The 19,423-nt window shown below is 41.3% G+C and overlaps 1 protein-coding gene across 1 annotated transcript in view; it reads right to left on the reverse strand.

The window, feature by feature from the left end:
- Positions 1–1,169: 1,169 nt before the first annotated feature.
- Positions 1,170–19,423, reverse strand: part of LOC115203782 (interleukin-6 receptor subunit beta) — an 81,422-nt gene continuing 63,168 nt past the window's right edge. Inside the window, exons 11-16 of the mRNA XM_029768766.1 lie at positions 19,099–19,200; positions 17,616–17,759; positions 17,223–17,363; positions 16,321–16,417; positions 14,530–14,611; positions 1,170–2,627 (exon numbers count right to left, since the gene is read on the reverse strand). Coding sequence (XP_029624626.1) covers positions 1,989–2,627; positions 14,530–14,611; positions 16,321–16,417; positions 17,223–17,363; positions 17,616–17,759; positions 19,099–19,200 — 1,205 coding nt within the window. The 3' untranslated portion in view covers positions 1,170–1,988. The remainder of the gene's footprint in view (positions 2,628–14,529; positions 14,612–16,320; positions 16,418–17,222; positions 17,364–17,615; positions 17,760–19,098; positions 19,201–19,423) is intronic.

Consider the following 19,423-nt stretch of genomic DNA (forward strand, 5'->3'; position numbering starts at 1 on the left):
TGAAAAAAAGGAATAAGGCATTGTAAAAAGGCAAAATGTACATTTGTCAAACAGTTGTCTATCTGGAAAGATATGTCACTAACCATACACCTACTAGTGTAGCATACAGTGTCTTCAACGTATTCACACCCCTTGACTTTTTCCACATTTTGTGTTACAGTCTGAATTTAAAATGTTTTAAATTGAGATCGTATCTCATTGGCCTACACACAATAGCTCATAATTCCAAAGAGGAACGATGTTTTTTGACATTTTTACAAATTAATAAAAAATGCAAAGCTGAAATGTTGAGCCAATTATTCAACCCCTTTTATGGCTATCCTAAAGTTCAGGAGTAAAATGTTGCTTAACAAGTCACAAGTTGCATGCACTCACTGTGTGCAATAAGTATTAACATGATTTTTGAATGACTACCTCGTCTCTGTACCCCACACATACAATTACTTGTAAGGTCCCTCAGTTGAGCATTGAGCAAGGAAGTTTTCCAATGCCTCACAAAGAAGGGCACCAACTGGCAGATGGGTAAAAAAAAAAAGCAGACATTGAATATCCTTTTGAGCATGGTGAAGCTATTAATTACACTTTGGATGGTGTATCTATACACCCAGTCACTATAAAGTTAAATGCGTCCTTCCTACCAGAGTTTAATGGCTGTGATAGGAGAAAACTGAGGATGGATCAATAACATTGTAGTTACTCCACAACACTAACCTACATGACAGAGTGAAAAGAAGGAAGCCTGTACAGAATACAAATATTTCAAAACATGTATCCTGTTTGCGATAAGGCACTAAAGTAAAACTGTAAAATATGTGTCAAAGAAATGTAATTTACGTCCTGAATACAAAGAGTTATGTTTGGGGCAAATCCAACACATCACTAAGTACCACACTTCATATTTTCAAGCATGGTGGTGCCTGCATCATGTTATGGGTATGCTTGTCATCAGCAAGGACTAGGGAGTTTTTTGGGAAAAAAATAATAATAAATGGAATAGACCTAAGCACAGGCAAAATCCTAGAGGAAAACCTGGTTCAGTATGCTTTCCAACAGACACTGGGACACAAATACAGCTTTCAGCAGGACAATAACCTAAAACAAAAGTCCAAAAATATACTGGAGTTGCTTACCAAGATGACATTGAATGTTCCTGTGTAGCCTAGTTACAGTTTTGATTTAAATTAGCTTGAAAATCTATGGCAAGACTTGAAAATGGTTGTTGAGCAATGATGAACAACTAACTTGTACAATCCAGCTGCGCATAGCTCTTGGAGACTTACCCAGATAGACTCACAGCTGTAATTGCTGTCAAAGATGATTCTAACGTGTATTGAGTCAGGGGTGTGAATTCTTATGTAAATCATGTTTTTCCTTTTCAATAAATTTGCAAAAATTTCAAAAAACATGTTTTCACTTTGTTGTTATGGGTATTGTGTGTAGATTGGTGAGAACTTTTATATTAAATCCATTTAGAATTTAGGATGTAACAAAATGTGGAATAAGTCAAGGGGTATCAATACTTTCTGAAGGTACTGCATTTCAAGAGGGTCCTGTTGTATTGGCTAGCATCACCTTTCTGCTTCCTTCAAGTCCTCTTTCTTGGAATGATGCGTCATCACACTGTCCATTCAAAGTTAAACTTGGCCGGCTTGTAGAGAATAGGGGTCCACATCTAGGCTATGGACTTTTCTTCGGAGGTCAATGGGTGACGCCAACTACCTAGGTCAGTAATTAACTGAAAATGAACGGGTCTGCACGTAGGCATCTATTTGCTTTTTAGGATGTTAAAACAATAAAACCTTGACAAAGGCAAATTATATCATCCACTTAAAATAGATTTAACAAGGCAAGTCACGATGACCACATGAAGTTCATGATTGCCATTTGGGAAAGTGCAAAAATAATAGGCTGACATAATTCATAATATAAAAGCTTGAAACAAAAGTGAAATTAACAAAGGCACAGAGGAAGAGTCACCATACATCCTCCTAACACTGAGGCCTGTAGCCACTGAGCTGAGGCATGTAGCTAGGGTCAGGGCCTGGCTGTCCGTCAGGTGACTGACCCTCCTCTGTGGGTGTGGTCTGCTGAAAGTCCTCCTCCAGGGGGCAGAACCGGCGCAAAGCCAACCCCTGCTTCTTCATCTCCATCTGGTTCAAGTCCTCCAGGTCTCCGCTGTCGCCATCGTTCCCCGCAGGCAAGCGCCCGAAGTAGGGGTTCCGCAGGTAGCGCTGGTGTGACTCGGGGCCCTCCGGGTGCTCCTCGCTGTCCAGCAGGGGTTGGGTGGACTCGGAGCGAGCGAAGCTGGGCGTCTGGGAGGAGCCGGACAGGGGGAGAGGGCAGGGGGTCTGGCCCTTGTAGCCGCAGGATGCCACCACCGATGAGTACTGGACGGTGCTGGCTGTAGTTTGGCCCTCGTCGCCGCCCTCGTCGCTGTCTGAGACGCTCTGGTGAGGTGACGACAGGCAGGAGGAGCCGCCGATGCCGCTGCTATGCTCCTCCGACAGGTACTTGTCCTTCTTGAGCGGCAGGCCTGCCTTATCCTCCTCACACAGAGACTTCCTGTCGAACACGTCCACCTCTACAATACTCACGTCACCCAGCGCGCTCTCCTTAGGAGTGTCAGCCTGGAACAAAAAGGGAGGATTAAGTCAAGTCAAGTTCTCTTTAAAGTGCATTTCACATCTATGTTACAATACGCTGAAAAAAGAGTGAAATGGTAAAATGACTGAAATGGACACATCTGCATTTAGCAACATGTGCCTATAGATGCGGTAAAGCAGTCAAAAGAGCACAGACTTTCCATTGACCAGATTGTTAGATCACAATTGTTGAAGGTGAACCAAAGTGGATATTCGTCAAATCCGTCATGATTTATGTATTGTAACAGGCCCACAGTGTTTCCTTAAAGATGCACTATACAGATATTGCTCCACCATTTCCTGGTTGCTAAAATTCTAATAGTTCATCTAATTTCAGTTTCTGTGAAAAAATAAGCAAGTATAGTTTAGAGAATCATTGTACCATCTAAACCGCTGTGAAATATATTTTCTTTAACCAAAAATATTGTATTTTCAACTGGTGTAGAAAACAGAAAGTAAGACAAAAACAAAACGTAGAAATAGCATATTAGGATATTGAATTTGAATGTAATACTTGCACAAATTGAATCGTTGAATTAACACACTGAACTTGTATTTCATGATTTGAAACTGAATTAAGTGAATATTGCAATCAGTTTTAAAATATTTCTCAATTTAATTGAATATTCAAATCCAGTATTAATATATTCAGTTTCAATATGGTAGATATTACATTCATTGTCTGTGTATCAAGCTTACAAACTATAATTTCAAGAGGATCAAAGTTTCATATATTGAATTTCTCTAAAGCATTCCGATTCAGTTTTCAAATTCAGATTCAAAACCAGAGACAACATGCTGGGACTTTGCCAGCCAGGAAAAGTAGAGAAGAACCGGATACAATTAAATGCTCACTGTGGTAAACGTGGCATGCAAATGTGGCATGTAGAATTTATTTTCTTCCTATGAATTTGGCTCTAGTGTTTGAACCGTTTTGGCTATAAACTATTATGACCCCATTCAAGAAATTGGCCACCATAAGAATACAGTTGATTAGCCCTGTCATAGACCTAAGGATATACGTTCCACTCCCGATTTAATCTTGCTCTTTCGAACTAGGTCTCCTGCATGTCACAAGACTGTGTTAGCCCACTTAGCTAAAGCCCAAAGGGATCAATTCTGGAAGCTAACACAAGTCTTCACGTCTCCAGCAAGGTTACTCCTCAAAAGAGCCTGATTCATCAAACCACCTCGGTTACATTTCACCCCTCTTTGACCTCATACTTAGACCGCTCCCATCACTGTTCACATGTAGTAAAAGCAACATTTATTTATTTTTTACTTTTACCTTTTTCTCCAAATTTCGTGGTATCCAATTGGTAGTTACAGTCTTGTCTCGTCACTGCAACTCCCGTACGGACTCGGGAGAGGCGAAGGTCGAGAGCCGTGCGCCCTCAGAAACACAACAACAACCAAGCCGCACTGCTTCTTGACACAATGCCCACTTAACCCGGAAGCCAGCAGCACCATTGTGTCAGAGGAAACACCGTGCACCTGTCAGCGTGCACTGTGCCCGGCCCGCCACAGGAGTCGCAGGTACGCGATGGGACAAGGACATCCCTGCCGGCCAAACCCTCCCCTAACCCGGACAACGCTGGGCAAATTGTGCACCGCCCCATGGGTCTCCCAGTCGCGGCCGGCTGCGACAGTGCCTGAACATGAACCCAGGATCTCCAGTGGCACAGCTAGCACTGCAATGCAGTGCATTAGACCACTGCACTACTCAGGAGGCCTAGTAGTAGCAACATTGTTGCCAAGCTTTGAAAAACAAACCATCAGGCCCACACACACCCATTCATACCCCCTCACTATATAGGTAATACACTATACTGGAAATCCTCTAATGTTGATGACTGGGTTCTTTCTTGTCAATTGTTTCCATGAAGTTGCCGTTAAATTGCTCTGCCATTATTATTGTATGAGGTATTATTGGTGGGGTTACTGTGCTGTGATGTGTGTTTTTATATGGTGTGTCTTATCTTTTCTCTCCACTGGCTATCTGACCAACAGGCTACACTCTAGGCAGTCTCTTCTGCTGATGTGTGTGTGTCTGGTAGTGGTACTCCATCTATCCTACTCTTCTCCTTTCAACAGGGTTAATACCTGCCTGGCGCCCGACAAAATCTCTCTCTTTACCCCCTCTAACAATACCGCTATAAAATTGGAGCCCGAACAGGGGCTTGAAGAGAAAAGCACCCATGACACCACCCACACAAAGCTGAATCATGTCTTTTGTTGGAACCCCATACTGTGTCAATGTGGACACACCAAATGGAAATGATGACCGGGATTCTTTCATTGTGGAAGGACTTATCCTCAGGCTTCAGGCTCAGCTATAACTTCTCCGCCATTACCCTCCCCTCAACCTCTTCCTGTTACCCAGACAGATTGGAGAGGTGTCTCTGTGCTCACTGGACAAATGGAACAACAATGGACACACACCAACCATAGTTTGACAATGCAGGGGAAATCAGTGAAAGTGTGGAGGCTGATCAGAAAGATGTGCAGCTGAGGTTGCTCACCTCCCCCGTCAAATGGAGGAAAACCAACAACAAACTGCTCAGAGACTCTCTGGCAGGAGCATCCATCTTCAGTAATCTGGATCTGAACAGCGGCTATTGGCAGGTGGCAATGGGTCCCGCCAGTCAGGACAAGACTGCCTTTGTCAGCCCTGCTGGTTTGCACTCCTTTAAAGTCATGCCTTTTGGTTTGAAGAACGCTCCAGCAACCTTCCAAAGGCTGATGGAGACTGTCCTGGGAGATCTGAGTGGAAGAAATGGTCTTGTGTATCTGGATGACATCATAATCTACTCTGCCTCTGATCATCTGCAAAACATACAGTCCATCTTCGACAGACTAAAGGCTGCAGGTTTGACCCTGCAGCCAGAACTCAGGTTCCTTGGTCATGTGGTTAATGCTGAAGGTATCCATGCAGATTCAGCCAAGGTTTCAGCAGTGCAGGAGTTCCCAATTCCCACATCCCTCAAGGCTGTTCAGCACTTCCTGGGTATGGCTGGATGGTACCACAGGTTAGTGCCTGACTTTTCAAAGGTTGCTGAACCACTCAACCACTGTAAGAAGGGGCTGAAATTCCAATGGACCCCTGCATGCCAAAGCACATTTAAAGCACTCAAACACTCCTCCAGTGCTTGGACATCCTAACCTGAATGCTCACTTCATCGTGTACACGGATGAAGTAAACAGGATTTGGAGCAGTCTTGGCTCATCAAACAGGACCTGTAACAGAATAAGTTCTTGCCTATGCAAGTCACACCCTTAATTCAGCCGAGAGGGATTATTCAACGACAAAGGGAGTGTGTCGCTGTGGTCTAGGCTTTGGAGAAATGGAGCTACTACTTGGAGGCGAAGGTCTTCACAGTTGTCACACACCACGCTGCTCTGCAGTGGGTTCTGGCATCAGGTAAGACCAACAGCCATCTTATTCACTGGTCTATCAGACTTCAGAGGTTTGACTTCATCATTGAGTATTGCAAAGGAAAGCTGAATGTTGTACCAGATGCCTTTTCTCGGATTACAGAGACTGTCAATGTTTGTCTTCCATTGTGCAGCACTTACACTACCGCTAAGTGTCTGGATGATGAGTATGTGGAGAGCACAGCAGAATGATGCCGCCATCATGGTGATTCACAAGAGTCTGTCTGAAGACTCGAAGAGTCGCTTCAATGAGAAGTTCAGCATAATTCAGGATAAAGTGTATCGAAAAACTCCAAGAGGAGATGGAACACACAGCACCCATTACCGCATCTTCATCCCCTCTACATTGAGTGACCAGATGATCCAAGCTTATCATGCCAAAACCATGAGTGGACCTTTCTGTTTACCACAGTGAGCATTTGATTCTATCTTTTCTCTTCTACCTTTCCTGGCTGGCAAAGTACCAGGACGTTGTCTCTGGTTTCTCTAATCTGAATTTAGAGAACTGAATTCGAAAACTGAATGCATTTGAGAAGTTGAATATACTGGTGTTATATTTAGGAGTTATAAGAAAGCTCAGGAAATATACTGCTCAAAAAAATAAAGGGAACACTCAAACAACACAATGTAACTCCAAGTCAATCACACTTCTGTGAAATCAAACTGTCCACTTAGGAAGCAACACTGACAATAAATTTCACATGCTGTTGTGCAAATGGAATAGACAACAGGTGGAAATTATAGGCAATAAGCAAGACACCTCCAATAAAGGAGTGGTTCTGCAGGTGGAGACCACAGACCACTTCTCAGTTCCTATGCTTCCTGGCTGATGTTTTGGTCACTTTTGAATGCTGGCGGTGCTTTCACTCTAGTGGTAGCATGAGACGGAGTCTACAACCCACACAAGTGGCTCAGGTAGTGCAGCTCATCCAGGATGGCACATCAATGCGAGCTGTGGCAAGAAGGTTTTCTGTGTCTGTCAGCGTAGTGTCCAGAGCATGGATGCGCTACCAGGAGACAGGCCAGTACATCAGGAGACGTGGAGGAGGCCGTAGGAGGGCAACAACCCAGCAGCAGGACTGCTACCTCCGCCTTTGTGCAAGGAGGAGCACTGCCAGAGCCCTGCAAAATGACCTCCAGCAGGCCACACATGTGCATGTGTCTGCTCAAACGGTCAGAAACAGACTCCATGAGGGTGGTATGAGGGCCCGACGTCCACAGGTGGGGGTTGTGCTTACAGCCCAACACCGTGCAGGACGTTTGGCATTTGCCAGAGAACACCAAGATTGGCAAATTCGCCACTGGTGCCCTGTGCTCTTCACAGATGAAAGCAGGTTCACATTGAGCACGTGACAGACGTGACAGAGTCTGGAGACGCCATGGAGAACGTTCTGCTGCCTGCAACATCCTCCAGCATGACCGGTTTGGCGGTGGGTCAGTCATGGTGTGGGGTGGCATTTCTTTGGGGTGCCGCACAGCCCTCCATGTGCTCGCCAGAGGTAGCCTGACTGCCATTAGGTATCAAGATGAGAACCTCAGACCCCTTGTGAGACCATATGCTGGTGCGGTTGGCCCTGGGTTTCTCCTAATGCAAGACAATGCTAGACCTTCCCTGTGGCTCAGTTGGTAGAGCATGGTGTTTTCAACGCCAGCATGGTGTGTTCAACACCAGGGTTGTGGATTCGATTCCCACGGGGGGCCAGTACAATAAAAAGTAAAACAATTAAATGTATGAAATGTATGCATTCACTACTGTAAGTCGCTCTGGATAAGAGCGTCTGCTAAATGACTAAAATGTAAATGTAAAATGTAGACCTCATGTGGCTGGAGTGTGTCAGCAGTTCCTGCAAGAGGAAGGCCTTGATGCTATGGACTGGCCCGCCCGTTCCCCAGACCTGAATCCAATTGAGCACATCTGGGACATCATGTCTCGCTCTATCCACCAACGCCACGTTGCACCACAGACTGTCCAGGAGTTGGCGGATGCTTTAGTCCAGGTCTGGGAGGAGATCCCTCAGGAGACCATCCGCCACCTCATGAGGAGCATGGCCAGGCATTGTAGGGAGGTCATACAGGCACGTGGAGGCCACACACACTACTGAGCCTCATTTTGACTTGTTTTAAGGACATTACATCAAAGTTGGATCACCCTGTAGTGTGGTTTTCCACTTTAATTTTGAGTGTGATTCCAAATCCAGACCTCCATGGGTTGATAAATTGGATTTCCATTGATTATTTTTGTGTGATTTTGTTGTCAGCACATTCAACTATGTAAAGAAAAAAGTATTTAATAAGATTATTTCTTTCATTCAGATCTAGGATGTGTTGTTTAAGTGTTCCCTTTATTTTTTTGAGCAGTGTATATATACCCACTACCGTTGAAAAGTTTGGGGTCACTTAGAAATGTCCTTGTTTTTGAAAGAAAAGCAAAAAAAATGTGTCCATTAAAAAACATCAAATTTATCAGAAATAAAGTGTAGACATTGTTAAATATTGTAAATGACTATTGTAGCTGGAAACGGCAGATTTGTAATGGAATATCTACATAGGCGTAGAGAGGCCCATTATCAGCAACCATCACTCCTGTTTTCCAATGGCACGTTGTGTTAGCTAATCCAAGTTGATCCTTTTAAAATGCTAATTGATCATTAGAAAACCCTTTTGCAATTATGTTAGCACAGCTGAAAACTGCAATAAAAAAAACTGGCCTTCTTTGGACTAGTTGAGCATCAGCATTTGTGGGTTCGATTACAGGCTCAAAATGCCAGAAACAAAGACCTTTCTTCTGAAACTCGTCAGTCTATTCTTGTTCTGAGAAATGAAGGCTGTTCCATGCGAGAAATTGCCAACAAACTGAAGATATCGTACAACGCTGTGTACTACTCCCTTCACAGAATAGCGCAAACTGTCTCTAAGCAGAATTGAAAGAGGAATGGGAGGCCCCGGTGCACAATTGAGCAAGAGGACATGTACATTAGAGTGTCTAGTTTGAGAAACAGACGTCTCACAAGTCCTCAACTGGCAGCTTCATTAAATAGTACCCGCAAAACACCAGTCTCAACGTCAACAGTGAAGAGGCGACTCCGGGATGCTGTCTTCTAAGCAGAGTTCCTCTCTCCAGTGTCTGTGTTCTTTTGCCCATCTTAATCTTTTCTTTTTATTGGCCAGTCTGAGATATGGCTTTTTCTTTGCAACGTTGCCTAGAAGGCCAGCATCCCAGAGTGGCCTCTTCACTGTTGACGTTGAGACTGGTGTTTTGCGGGTACTATTTAACGAAGCTGCCAAAATCATATTAGTTTGTAGCCCACAGTTCGGATGCTACAGACGCTTTAGTGAGAATACTGATTTTCAGAACGTTTCATGGTCTGACAGTCCGATTTGGATATACTTGACTGTTTTCGCTGCATAACATGTAGATGTTGTCCCGTTTCAGGTTCAGAAAAAGTGACTACTAAATACTAACTCCCGTTCGTATAAACTGGTAAGCATAGCTAGCATACAGAAAATCGGTGGTGTTAGTCAAAGTCGTTTTTAACCATAATGCGGTTAATTGGTAACGATGAACATGTGTTTGGATTGACATCCATACAAGCATTATACTCCAATTTTTACCTCGACAAGCTGTAAAATAAACAATATAGTCTAAATGTAGGCAGATCTTTCTGGGGGGCACTTGAGGAGACTCAGGATCTTTACCCCACGGCCCTTTCCCCCCACACGTTTCCATGGCAATTCCATTGTTTTGGTCAAGTTCGATTGATCTCTTTACCGCATTTATCGAATAGGAATGCATGGGTGAAATGCAATTCCTGAACTGAAAATCAACCTATTATTTTCAAAGACTTTGCCACTCATGAATATAATTTATTATTCTCCTCTTGAACTGAATTGGAATTGAGCCCAACCCTGATGCATAGTAGTGAGGAGGGTTATAGATCCTCCTAGTGGTGAGGGAAGAACATTTTGTGTAAAATGGATCAGGACCTACTCCTAACCCTAAATGCATAAAACTGTAAAGTTACTCTATAGCTCCCCAAATTGTGTGAACTGTCAAATTAGATATTTTCTTTTACCTTTTGGTCCTATCACTTGTCATCTAGGTAAACCACACCTGCTGGTAACACTATCACAATGACTCATGTGGGTCATTCCATGTCATTTCAGCAAACCATGACACCCACCATCTCAGATTGTTCTAAAATTGTTTCTGCAGTTAGTAAAAGATAACATTAGCATTCCTAAATTATTATTTTTGTTGAAATATAATTTGATCTCTGAGAAATTAAGCTAATTGATTGCAACCAAATTGTCCATTGTAATTCATATAATATTGAATATAGTACCTCACATCCGATTTGGACCAAACGTTTTTTTAACAATGAGTAAGACAAGTAGAATGGAGCAGCGGCTCGGAGTACTCTCATCCTATATAATGTATTCTCTGTGAATTTGGTGATGTTTTTCCCCCTGTTCATACAAATTAGTCATTGAAATTGTTAGGTTTATGTCCCATCCTACATCTTGATATTGCCAGGTTCTGACCCACCCCCAAATACGCACGCACGCATGCACATGCGAACACACACAGAGAGTATCTCTCAGATTCCAACTGCTGATTCATGCTTGGACAATCAAATATTCTAAACCAGGGATCCCCAACTGGCAGCCAGCGGGCACGCGGGTGAATTGTTGGACATAACGTAAAAACACCAGCAAATAAGCTCCAGCTCCAAGTAATCACATAATGGAGAGATATATGTGATCGTATACAAGTGTAAGCAAGCTTATTATGTTTTAGTCAGGATCTGTTTGGACTTCTTGCGGTCAACTTGCAGTCTACAAATTATGTTCCAGCCCCCTGACCATACGCTGAAGAAATAATTGGTCTGTGGCTGCATCTAGTTGATGATCCCTACTCTAAACGTACCAAAGAAATGTCTGTTGATTGCCAATTTGAATATATGCACTTTAAGGAATAAAGATTCATGAAATATGCTGTCTAATGCAGTCATAAGATTAATGTATTAGCAATATCAGAGACTAACTTGGACTCTTCTTTTGAGGATGCTGAGATCTAAATATAGGGATATCATTTGTTCAGAAGGGACAGGAATAGATGTGGAGGTGGAGTCACAGTTTACGCCCAGAGTCATATTCCAGCAAAACAACGTAAGGACTTAATGTTGAATGGATTAGAGGTGCTATGGGTACAGGTGCATTTATCACATTTGAAACCTATACTAGTTGGCTGCTGCTACAGGTCTAAAGCTGATGTGAAATAGCTTGATGTAATTTGTGAAATGTTGGATAAGGTACATTATATATATATATATATATAAATATATATATATATATATATATATATATAAATATATATATATAAATATATATAAATATATACACACAAAAGTATGTGGACATCCCTTCAAATTAGTGGATTCGGATAATTCAGCCACGCCCAGCCGTGCAATCTCCATAGACAAACATGGGCAGTAGAATGGCTTCACTGAAGAGCTCAGTAACTTTCAACGTGGCACCATCATAGGATGCCACCTTTCCAATAAGTCAGTTCATCAAATTTCTGTCCTGCTAGGGCTGCCCCAGTCAACTGTAAGTGCTGTTATTGTGAAGTGGAAAGTACGAAGAGCGTAAAAATCAGCAACACTCATTTCCAAGTTCCAAACTGCCTCTGGAAGCTCCTCGTCGGGAGCTTCATGAAATGTGTTTCCATGCAGCCGCACACAAGCCTGAAATCACCATGCGCAATGCCAAGAGTCGGCTGGAGTAGTGTAAAGCTTGGACCTGACCTCAACCCCATCGAACACCTTTGGGATGAATTGGAACGCCGACTGCGAGCCAGGCCTAATCGCTAATCAGTGCTCGACCTCACTAATGCTCTTGTGGCTGAATGGCACAGTAATATACCAAAGGTCCTACAAGGGGTTCAATCAGGACTCATTTGTGGATGAGGTTTAGAATGTGGAATGGCTGGAAGTGTGTAGTTAGGATGATCCTGAAATGGCACTGAGTGTGTTTGTGAAATTATTTATGAGTATTGTTGATAAGCATGCCCCATTAAGAAAACGCACTGTGAGGTCAAACAGTGCCCCATGGATTGATGATGAGCTGAGAAATGTAATGGTTCAACGTAATGATGCCAAAAAGGAAGCGGATAGATCTGGCACTCTGTCTGATAAGCAAAGTTATTGTACATTTAAGAAATCTTGAGACCAAGGTATAAAGAAAGGATATTATCAGCACAAAATATATGAAGTCAAGGGTGATGGAAAAAAACAATGGAGAACTTTGAACGTTATAATGGGTAGGTATTCAAACATGTTTGCCTCCTTTCTTGAATCAAAGGGTATGTTTTTTACAAAACAACATGACATTGCAAATTACTTTAATTAATATTTTACAGGCAAAGTAGACAAATGGAGAAATGCCATGAGTCCAACTGATGACTCTGTCATACACACTTATAAAAGATTGCATTATGAATGAGAGGCATTGCAAGTTTGGATGAAGGATAGGATGAATAAACAATACTCCGAGGCGCAGCTCCATACTACTTGTCTTACTCATAGCTAGAAAAAAACTTGGTCCAAATTAGATGATAGGTACTATATGTATTGAATATCATATGAATTCTATAAATATAAATGGCCAATTTGGATGCAATCAATTAGCTTAATTTCTCAGAGATCAAATTATATTTCAACAAAATAATCTTCTGTTTCTAACAACTGAAACGATTTTAGAACAATCTGAGATGGTGGGTGTCAATCTCGTTTTTGTGGTGGAACGACCCATGTGGATGTTACGATCAGTGGAGAGCAGATAGGAGCAATAAATGTTTTGAGAGTTCAGCAACACAGATAAACTTAATTGACAAGTGGCTCAGCCGGTGAGTTGTACTATAAAGTTTTTAAATAAAGTACCATCTTATCCTCTCTAGTACATGTGGGACGAACTCGTCCCACCTACGTAACAGCCACTGAAATCCAGTGGCGCGATTTTTGAATCGTTAGAAATGCTATAACTTCAATTTCTCAAACATATGACTATTTCACAGCTATTTAAAGACAAGAATCTCGTTAATCTAACCCCACTGTCCGATTTCAAAAAGGCTTTACAACAAAAGCAAAACATTAGATTATGTTAGCAGAGTACCCAGCCAGAAATAATCACACAGCCATTTTTCAAGCTAGCATATCATGTCACATAAACCCAAACCACAGCTAAATGCAGCACTAACCTTTTATAATCTTCATCAGATGACACACCTAGGACATTGTGTTATACAATACATGCATGTCTGTTCAATCAAGTTCATATTTATATCAAAAACCAGCTTTTTACATTAGCATGTGACGTTCAGAAAAAGCATAACCACCGCAAACTTCCGGTGAATTTACTAACAGTTTGCTAAATTACTCACGATAAACGTTCACAAAAAGCATAACAATTATTTTAAGAATTATAGATACATTACCCCTCTATGCACTCGATATGTCCGATTTTAAAATAGCTTTTCGGATGAAGCACATTTTGCAATAATCTAAGTACATAGCCCGGCATTACAGGGCTAGCTATTTAGATACCCACCCAGGTCAGCATCCACCAAAATCACATTTCCTATAAGAAAGATGTTCTTACCTTGCTTGTTCTTCATCAGAATACACTGCCAGGACTTCTACTTCAATAACAAATGTTGGTTTGGTCCCAAATAATCCATCGTTATGTTCCAACAGCGACGTTTTGTTCGTGAGTTCTAGAATGCTTTTTCGCGGTGTCGCGCATGGCGCATTGGCGTGTCAAAAATGTCTAAATATTCCATTACCGTACTTCGAAGCATGTCAACCGCTGTTTAAAACCAATTTTTATGCCATTTATGTCATAGAGAAGTGTTAATATTCCGACCGGGAGTATGCATTGAGCCTAAACAGCCGAATAAAATTTCTCCTCAGAAGCGACTCATGCACGCGCATCATTGAAAGGTCCTCCGAGCATCCACTTACAAAAGGCGATAATATATTTCAACCTGAGGTTCCCTCGTAAACCTTCAGTTATTTCGCGGGCTCTGAGAGCCTATTGGAGCCCTGGGAATTGTCACGTTACAGCTAAGATCCTTACTTTTCAATAAAAAGAGGTAAGACGCACGACTCCTTGTCAGACAGGGTACTTCCTGCTTGAAGCCTTGTCAGGTTTTTGCCTGCCATAGGAGTTCTGTTATACTCACAGACACCATTCAAACAGTTTTAGAAAATTCAGAGTGTTTTCTATCCAAACCTGAACAATAATATGCATATTCTAGCTTCTGAGTTGGTGTAGGAGGCCGTTAAAAATGGGAACATATTTTTTCCAAAATTCTCAATACTGCCCCCTATACCAAACAGGTTAACTTACGTAAACATCCTCTTTGACTAGCACAGGAGGCACTTAAACTTACTTTGGATGTGAAATCAGGAGACCATTTAGCGATAGTGCTGTTGGAGGGATCTGGAACCGGTGGCCAGATCTTCTTCTTTATCCTACATAGAAAACAACAGTGGGTTTCGAAATTATTGACATCCTTGATAAAGATGAGCAGAAATGACTGTATACAATAAATAATTCAAATACTGAGCTATATTGTGTCGTCAAATTTTGGTAAAGTAGTTTTTAAACTAACACAATTGTTCCGAGATAAATATTTTGTTTACCAAGTAATAGTTAAAAAAATTAATTAAAAAAAACTCTTCAGTTAGGCCCTTCTACTGCCAATGTTTGTGTATGGAGATTGCATGGCTGTGTGCTCGATTGTATACACCTGTCAGCAATGGGAATGGCTTAAATAGCCAAATCCACAAATTTGAAGAGGTGCCCACATACACTATATATACAAAAGTATGTTTGGCCCATTGGAATCAAAGTAAAATCACAGTATTGAATCGCAATACATATTGTATCGGCACCTAAGTATCGAGATAATATTGTAACGCGAGATTCCTGGCAATTCCCAGCCATACTTGTACCTGTACATCAAACATAGTGATCATAAACGTTGACACTGTATATGACATGAGTTTTATGATATGGAAATGTGAAGTTCACATTTGGATGGGTGTTTGGCTTGCTTGCATGACATCAAAGTGGTATTTATTATAATCCTCAATGTCTCATCTTTCAAAATACACAAAGTCCTCTTAATTTAAAGAATTTCCCTCACTCAGACAACAAAACATATGCAAAAGTTTCCCAATCAGTGGGAGGGATGGGGGTAACTTCTTGTTGCATGCGGTACTCAAGTTCAGAACAGCTGCCAGTCAACCTGACCTCTGACATTTATAGCATGTTACTGTACAGCCAGTGCGTTCCAATTTAGGCTCTTATCAGTGCACAAATCTGACATTTTCAACCTACGGGTACACAAAATATATTTCTCTGAGCAATTGTATTAGTATAAAATAATATAATTTCCCAAATGATTTGAGCATACAATATAGCTCAGTATTTAGGTAAATTATTTACTTAATATTGTCATCTTCGCTAATCTTTATCAAGGGTGTCAATTTCGGACACCACGGTATAGGATGCATCCCAAATGGCACCTTATTCCCTATGGGCCCTGGTCAAAAGTAGTGCACTATAAAGGAAATAGGGTGCCATTTGCAACGAGTCTTTAGTGTCATACACTAGCCTTACCTTGTATTAACAATAGTGATGGCTGTTGTCCAATTGACAAGGGCGCTAGGGATAAGAGTCTCTACATACACATTCCTATGTTTTTCCTTGGTAAACTGAGTGGGGCCATTATTGCGAACCTTACAAGAAGTTTAACTTAACTATTTTTCCGTCTCAAAATAGCTACTAGTACTAACGTTACTTTTTCCTTGTTTAGACAGAGACCAGCTGATGTGTGATAGGAAGCATACTCCCCAGCAGTAACGCATCAGCGAGAGAGCATGTTTGAACTAATCTGCTAGAGTTTATTTTTAATGTTCTTCGATAAACATTGTTTTGCTGAGTAACTATAGTCAAAAGTGCAATTGTGCAAGAATATTAAATGCGTTTTTGACTCATCGTGGAAAGAGTAAAAAACTGAGAAAAAGTCTGGATTTAATAACAATTACTTTGTGTTACTCAAATCTGAGTAAATGCTCTTACAATTGAACATCACACTTCAGCCATTGTAAACATCCAAATCTAAAATGTAGAGACATTCTACTTCATACAATCCAAGAGTGTAGTTGAGACTTACGAGTCCATTTTGTAAATGCAGCAGAGCATGGTCAGCACTACGAAAAACAGGAAGCTGATGCACACAGACACCACAATGGCTTCTATCTGCCCGGGAGCTGAGGGATAGACACATAGAACTAGAATGGACATTGGGAAGCTAGCAACATGCCTTAAAATCAACCGTGTTGGTCAGAAAAAATGTCCTTCTAGAAACTGTGGACAAACACAGGATGGAGATACAGTAACAGTACAACTAAAATAGACTACAACAAAAAGGAGAAATGACAAAAGGGCACAATGAATAGGTTGAAGTAGCGACTACGAAATGTATTTGGAGCATTGGGTGTTCAGGACTGCTACTTTGAAAAAGCTTTACTGGGACACACTACAAAATATGAAAAGATATTACTGGAATACAAAATATATGGAAATATATTGAAAAGTTTTAGGATGGAACATACTGTATATACAGTACCAGTCAAGTTGACACACCTACTCATTCAAAGGCTTTTCTTTATTTTAAATAAAATGTCTACATTGTAGAATAATAGTGAAGACATCAACACTATGAAATAACACATATGGAATCATGTAGTAAGCAATCTTGCAACCACTAGGCTACCTGCCGCCTCTTCAATAAAGTACTGAGTAAAGGGTAAAGGGTCTGAATACTTATGTAAATGTGATAGGTTTTTATTTGTAATAAACTTGCACAAATTTCAGTTTTTGATTTGTCATTATGGGGTATATTAGATTGATGAGGGAAAAACATAATTGTAATCAAATTTAGAATAAGTCTAATGTAACAAAATGTGGAAAAAGTCAAGGGGTCTGAATACTTTCAGAATGCACCATATACACTCTGTATACATACTGTATACCTTATATCATGAAGTGTCCAGTTAACAATGCTTCACTCACCATACATCAGAGTATTGAATGACAGGTCTGAGCTGTTTGTAGAGCCTTGTACTGTGGATGCCATGACCCGCACCACATACTTGCTGTTGCTGGCCATGCGCTTCACAGTGTAAGAGTAGGTGTCGGTAGAGACAACTATTGCTGAAAAAAACAAAGACATTTGTACAATTATTTTATTTTTATTGCAGCTGTAAATGTTTAGGTTGGACAAAAAAAACACATATAGTGTACTTACAAATATCAGTACTTATAAGTACTTCACTTTCAAATACCAGTACTTGCATATACTTACTGGTATTTTCAAATACCAGTAAAGGTCCAACTATAGCCAAAGAAACACATTCATAAAGAGGTATGATTGTGTAGTAATGTCTACAAGGTGTGGTTCCTTACAGTGTTCCTTGCCCCCTGTGATGAAGAAGATGGTGTAGTTGGTGATGAACCCTCGCTGTTTGTCCAGTGGAATCTCCATCCACTCCAGCTCAGCTTCGTTTTTCCCTGTCCGCCTCACTTTCACAGAGGGACCCTCCAGCGGAGCTGCATCAACCAGAACAGGTGGTGAAAAAATATTTACAAAATAGCCTTCAACAGTCTACTCAACAAATTGGATGCAGTCTATCACAGTGCCATCCGTTTTGTCACCAAAGCCCCATATACTACCCACCACTGCGACCTGTAAACTCTCGTTGGCTGGCCCTCGCTTCATACTCGTCGCCAAACCCACTGGCTCCAGGTCATCTACAAGTCTCTGCTAGGTAAAGCCCCGCCTTATCTCAGTTCACTGGTCATCATAGCAGCACCCACCCGCAGCACGCGCTCCAGCAGGTATATTTCACTGGTCACCCCCAAAGCCAATTCCTCATTTGGCCGCCTTTCCTTCCAGTTCTCTGCTGCGAATTACTGGAGCGAACTGCAAAAATCACTGAAGGTGGAGACTTAGATCTCCCTCACTAACTTCAAGCACCAGCTGTCAGAGCAGCTGATCATTGCACCTGTACATAGCCCATCTGTAAATAGCCCATCCAACTACCTCATCCCCCTACTGTATGTATTTATTTTTATTTTGCACCCCAGTTGTCACGGCTGTTTAGAGGATCAGACCAAGGCACAGCGTGTTTGTAGTTCCACATCTTTATTAAACCGTGAAACTAAATGCAATACACCAAATACTTGAAATAACAAAAACAACAAACCGTGACGCAGAGAGAAAACACACTACTCGAAATGAACAACCCACAAAACCAAATGGCAAAACCCCCTACATAAATATGATTTCCAATTAGAGACAACGAGAACCGGCTGCCTCTAATTGGAGATCATCCCAACAACCCCAACATAGAAACCTAGAAAAACAACATAGAAACAGAAAACACGAAAACCAACAAAAAACACCCCGTCACGCCCTGACCACTCTACTATAGAAAATGACATCTTACAAGGGTCAGGATGTGACACCAGTATCTCTACTTGCACATTCATCTTCTGAACATCTATCACTTCAGTGTTTAATTGCTATATCGTAATTACCTCGCCACTATGGCCTATTTTATTGCCTTACCTCCATTATCTTACATCATTTGCACACACTGTACATCGACTTGTTTTCTATTGTGTTATTGACTGTATGTTTGTTTATTCCATGTGTAACTCTGTGTGGTTGTTTGTGTCGCACTGCTTTGCTTTATCTTGGTCAGGTCTCAGTTGTAAATAAGAACTTGTTCTCAACTAGCCTACCTGGTTAAATAAAGGTAAAATAAAAAAATTTTGGTCCAGGAATAGTCTTAAGCTGTGTCCGGGAAACCGCCACCATAGGTATATTACACAGAAAATACTGTGTATACTTTACAGTAGTTCAGTGACAAGTACTATTTCTTACCTCCTTGTTCCAGAAAGGCTGCTATGGTCAATGGCTTCCCAGTCCACCCAGAGTACATGGGATACACAGATATATTGTAGCGATTGAACTTCTGAAGGTTACCTTGATTGGGAAAATTAGACATAAGACAGTACAATAATGTTTGGATTTATTTGATCCCTGTGACCCGTTTACCAATACAGTCAACATTAGGGATGAGTTCCACACAAGTTTTTCCAGAATCAAATCAGTTGATGGGTGTCACTTACATTGTATTTTAATCGAACTCATCCCTAGTCAACATAAGACATCAAAACCAGCAGAAAGACAACCAAAGAGTTTATAG

Source organism: Salmo trutta, chromosome 12, assembly GCF_901001165.1.
Source record: "Salmo trutta chromosome 12, fSalTru1.1, whole genome shotgun sequence".
Lineage (NCBI taxonomy): Eukaryota > Metazoa > Chordata > Actinopteri > Salmoniformes > Salmonidae > Salmo > Salmo trutta.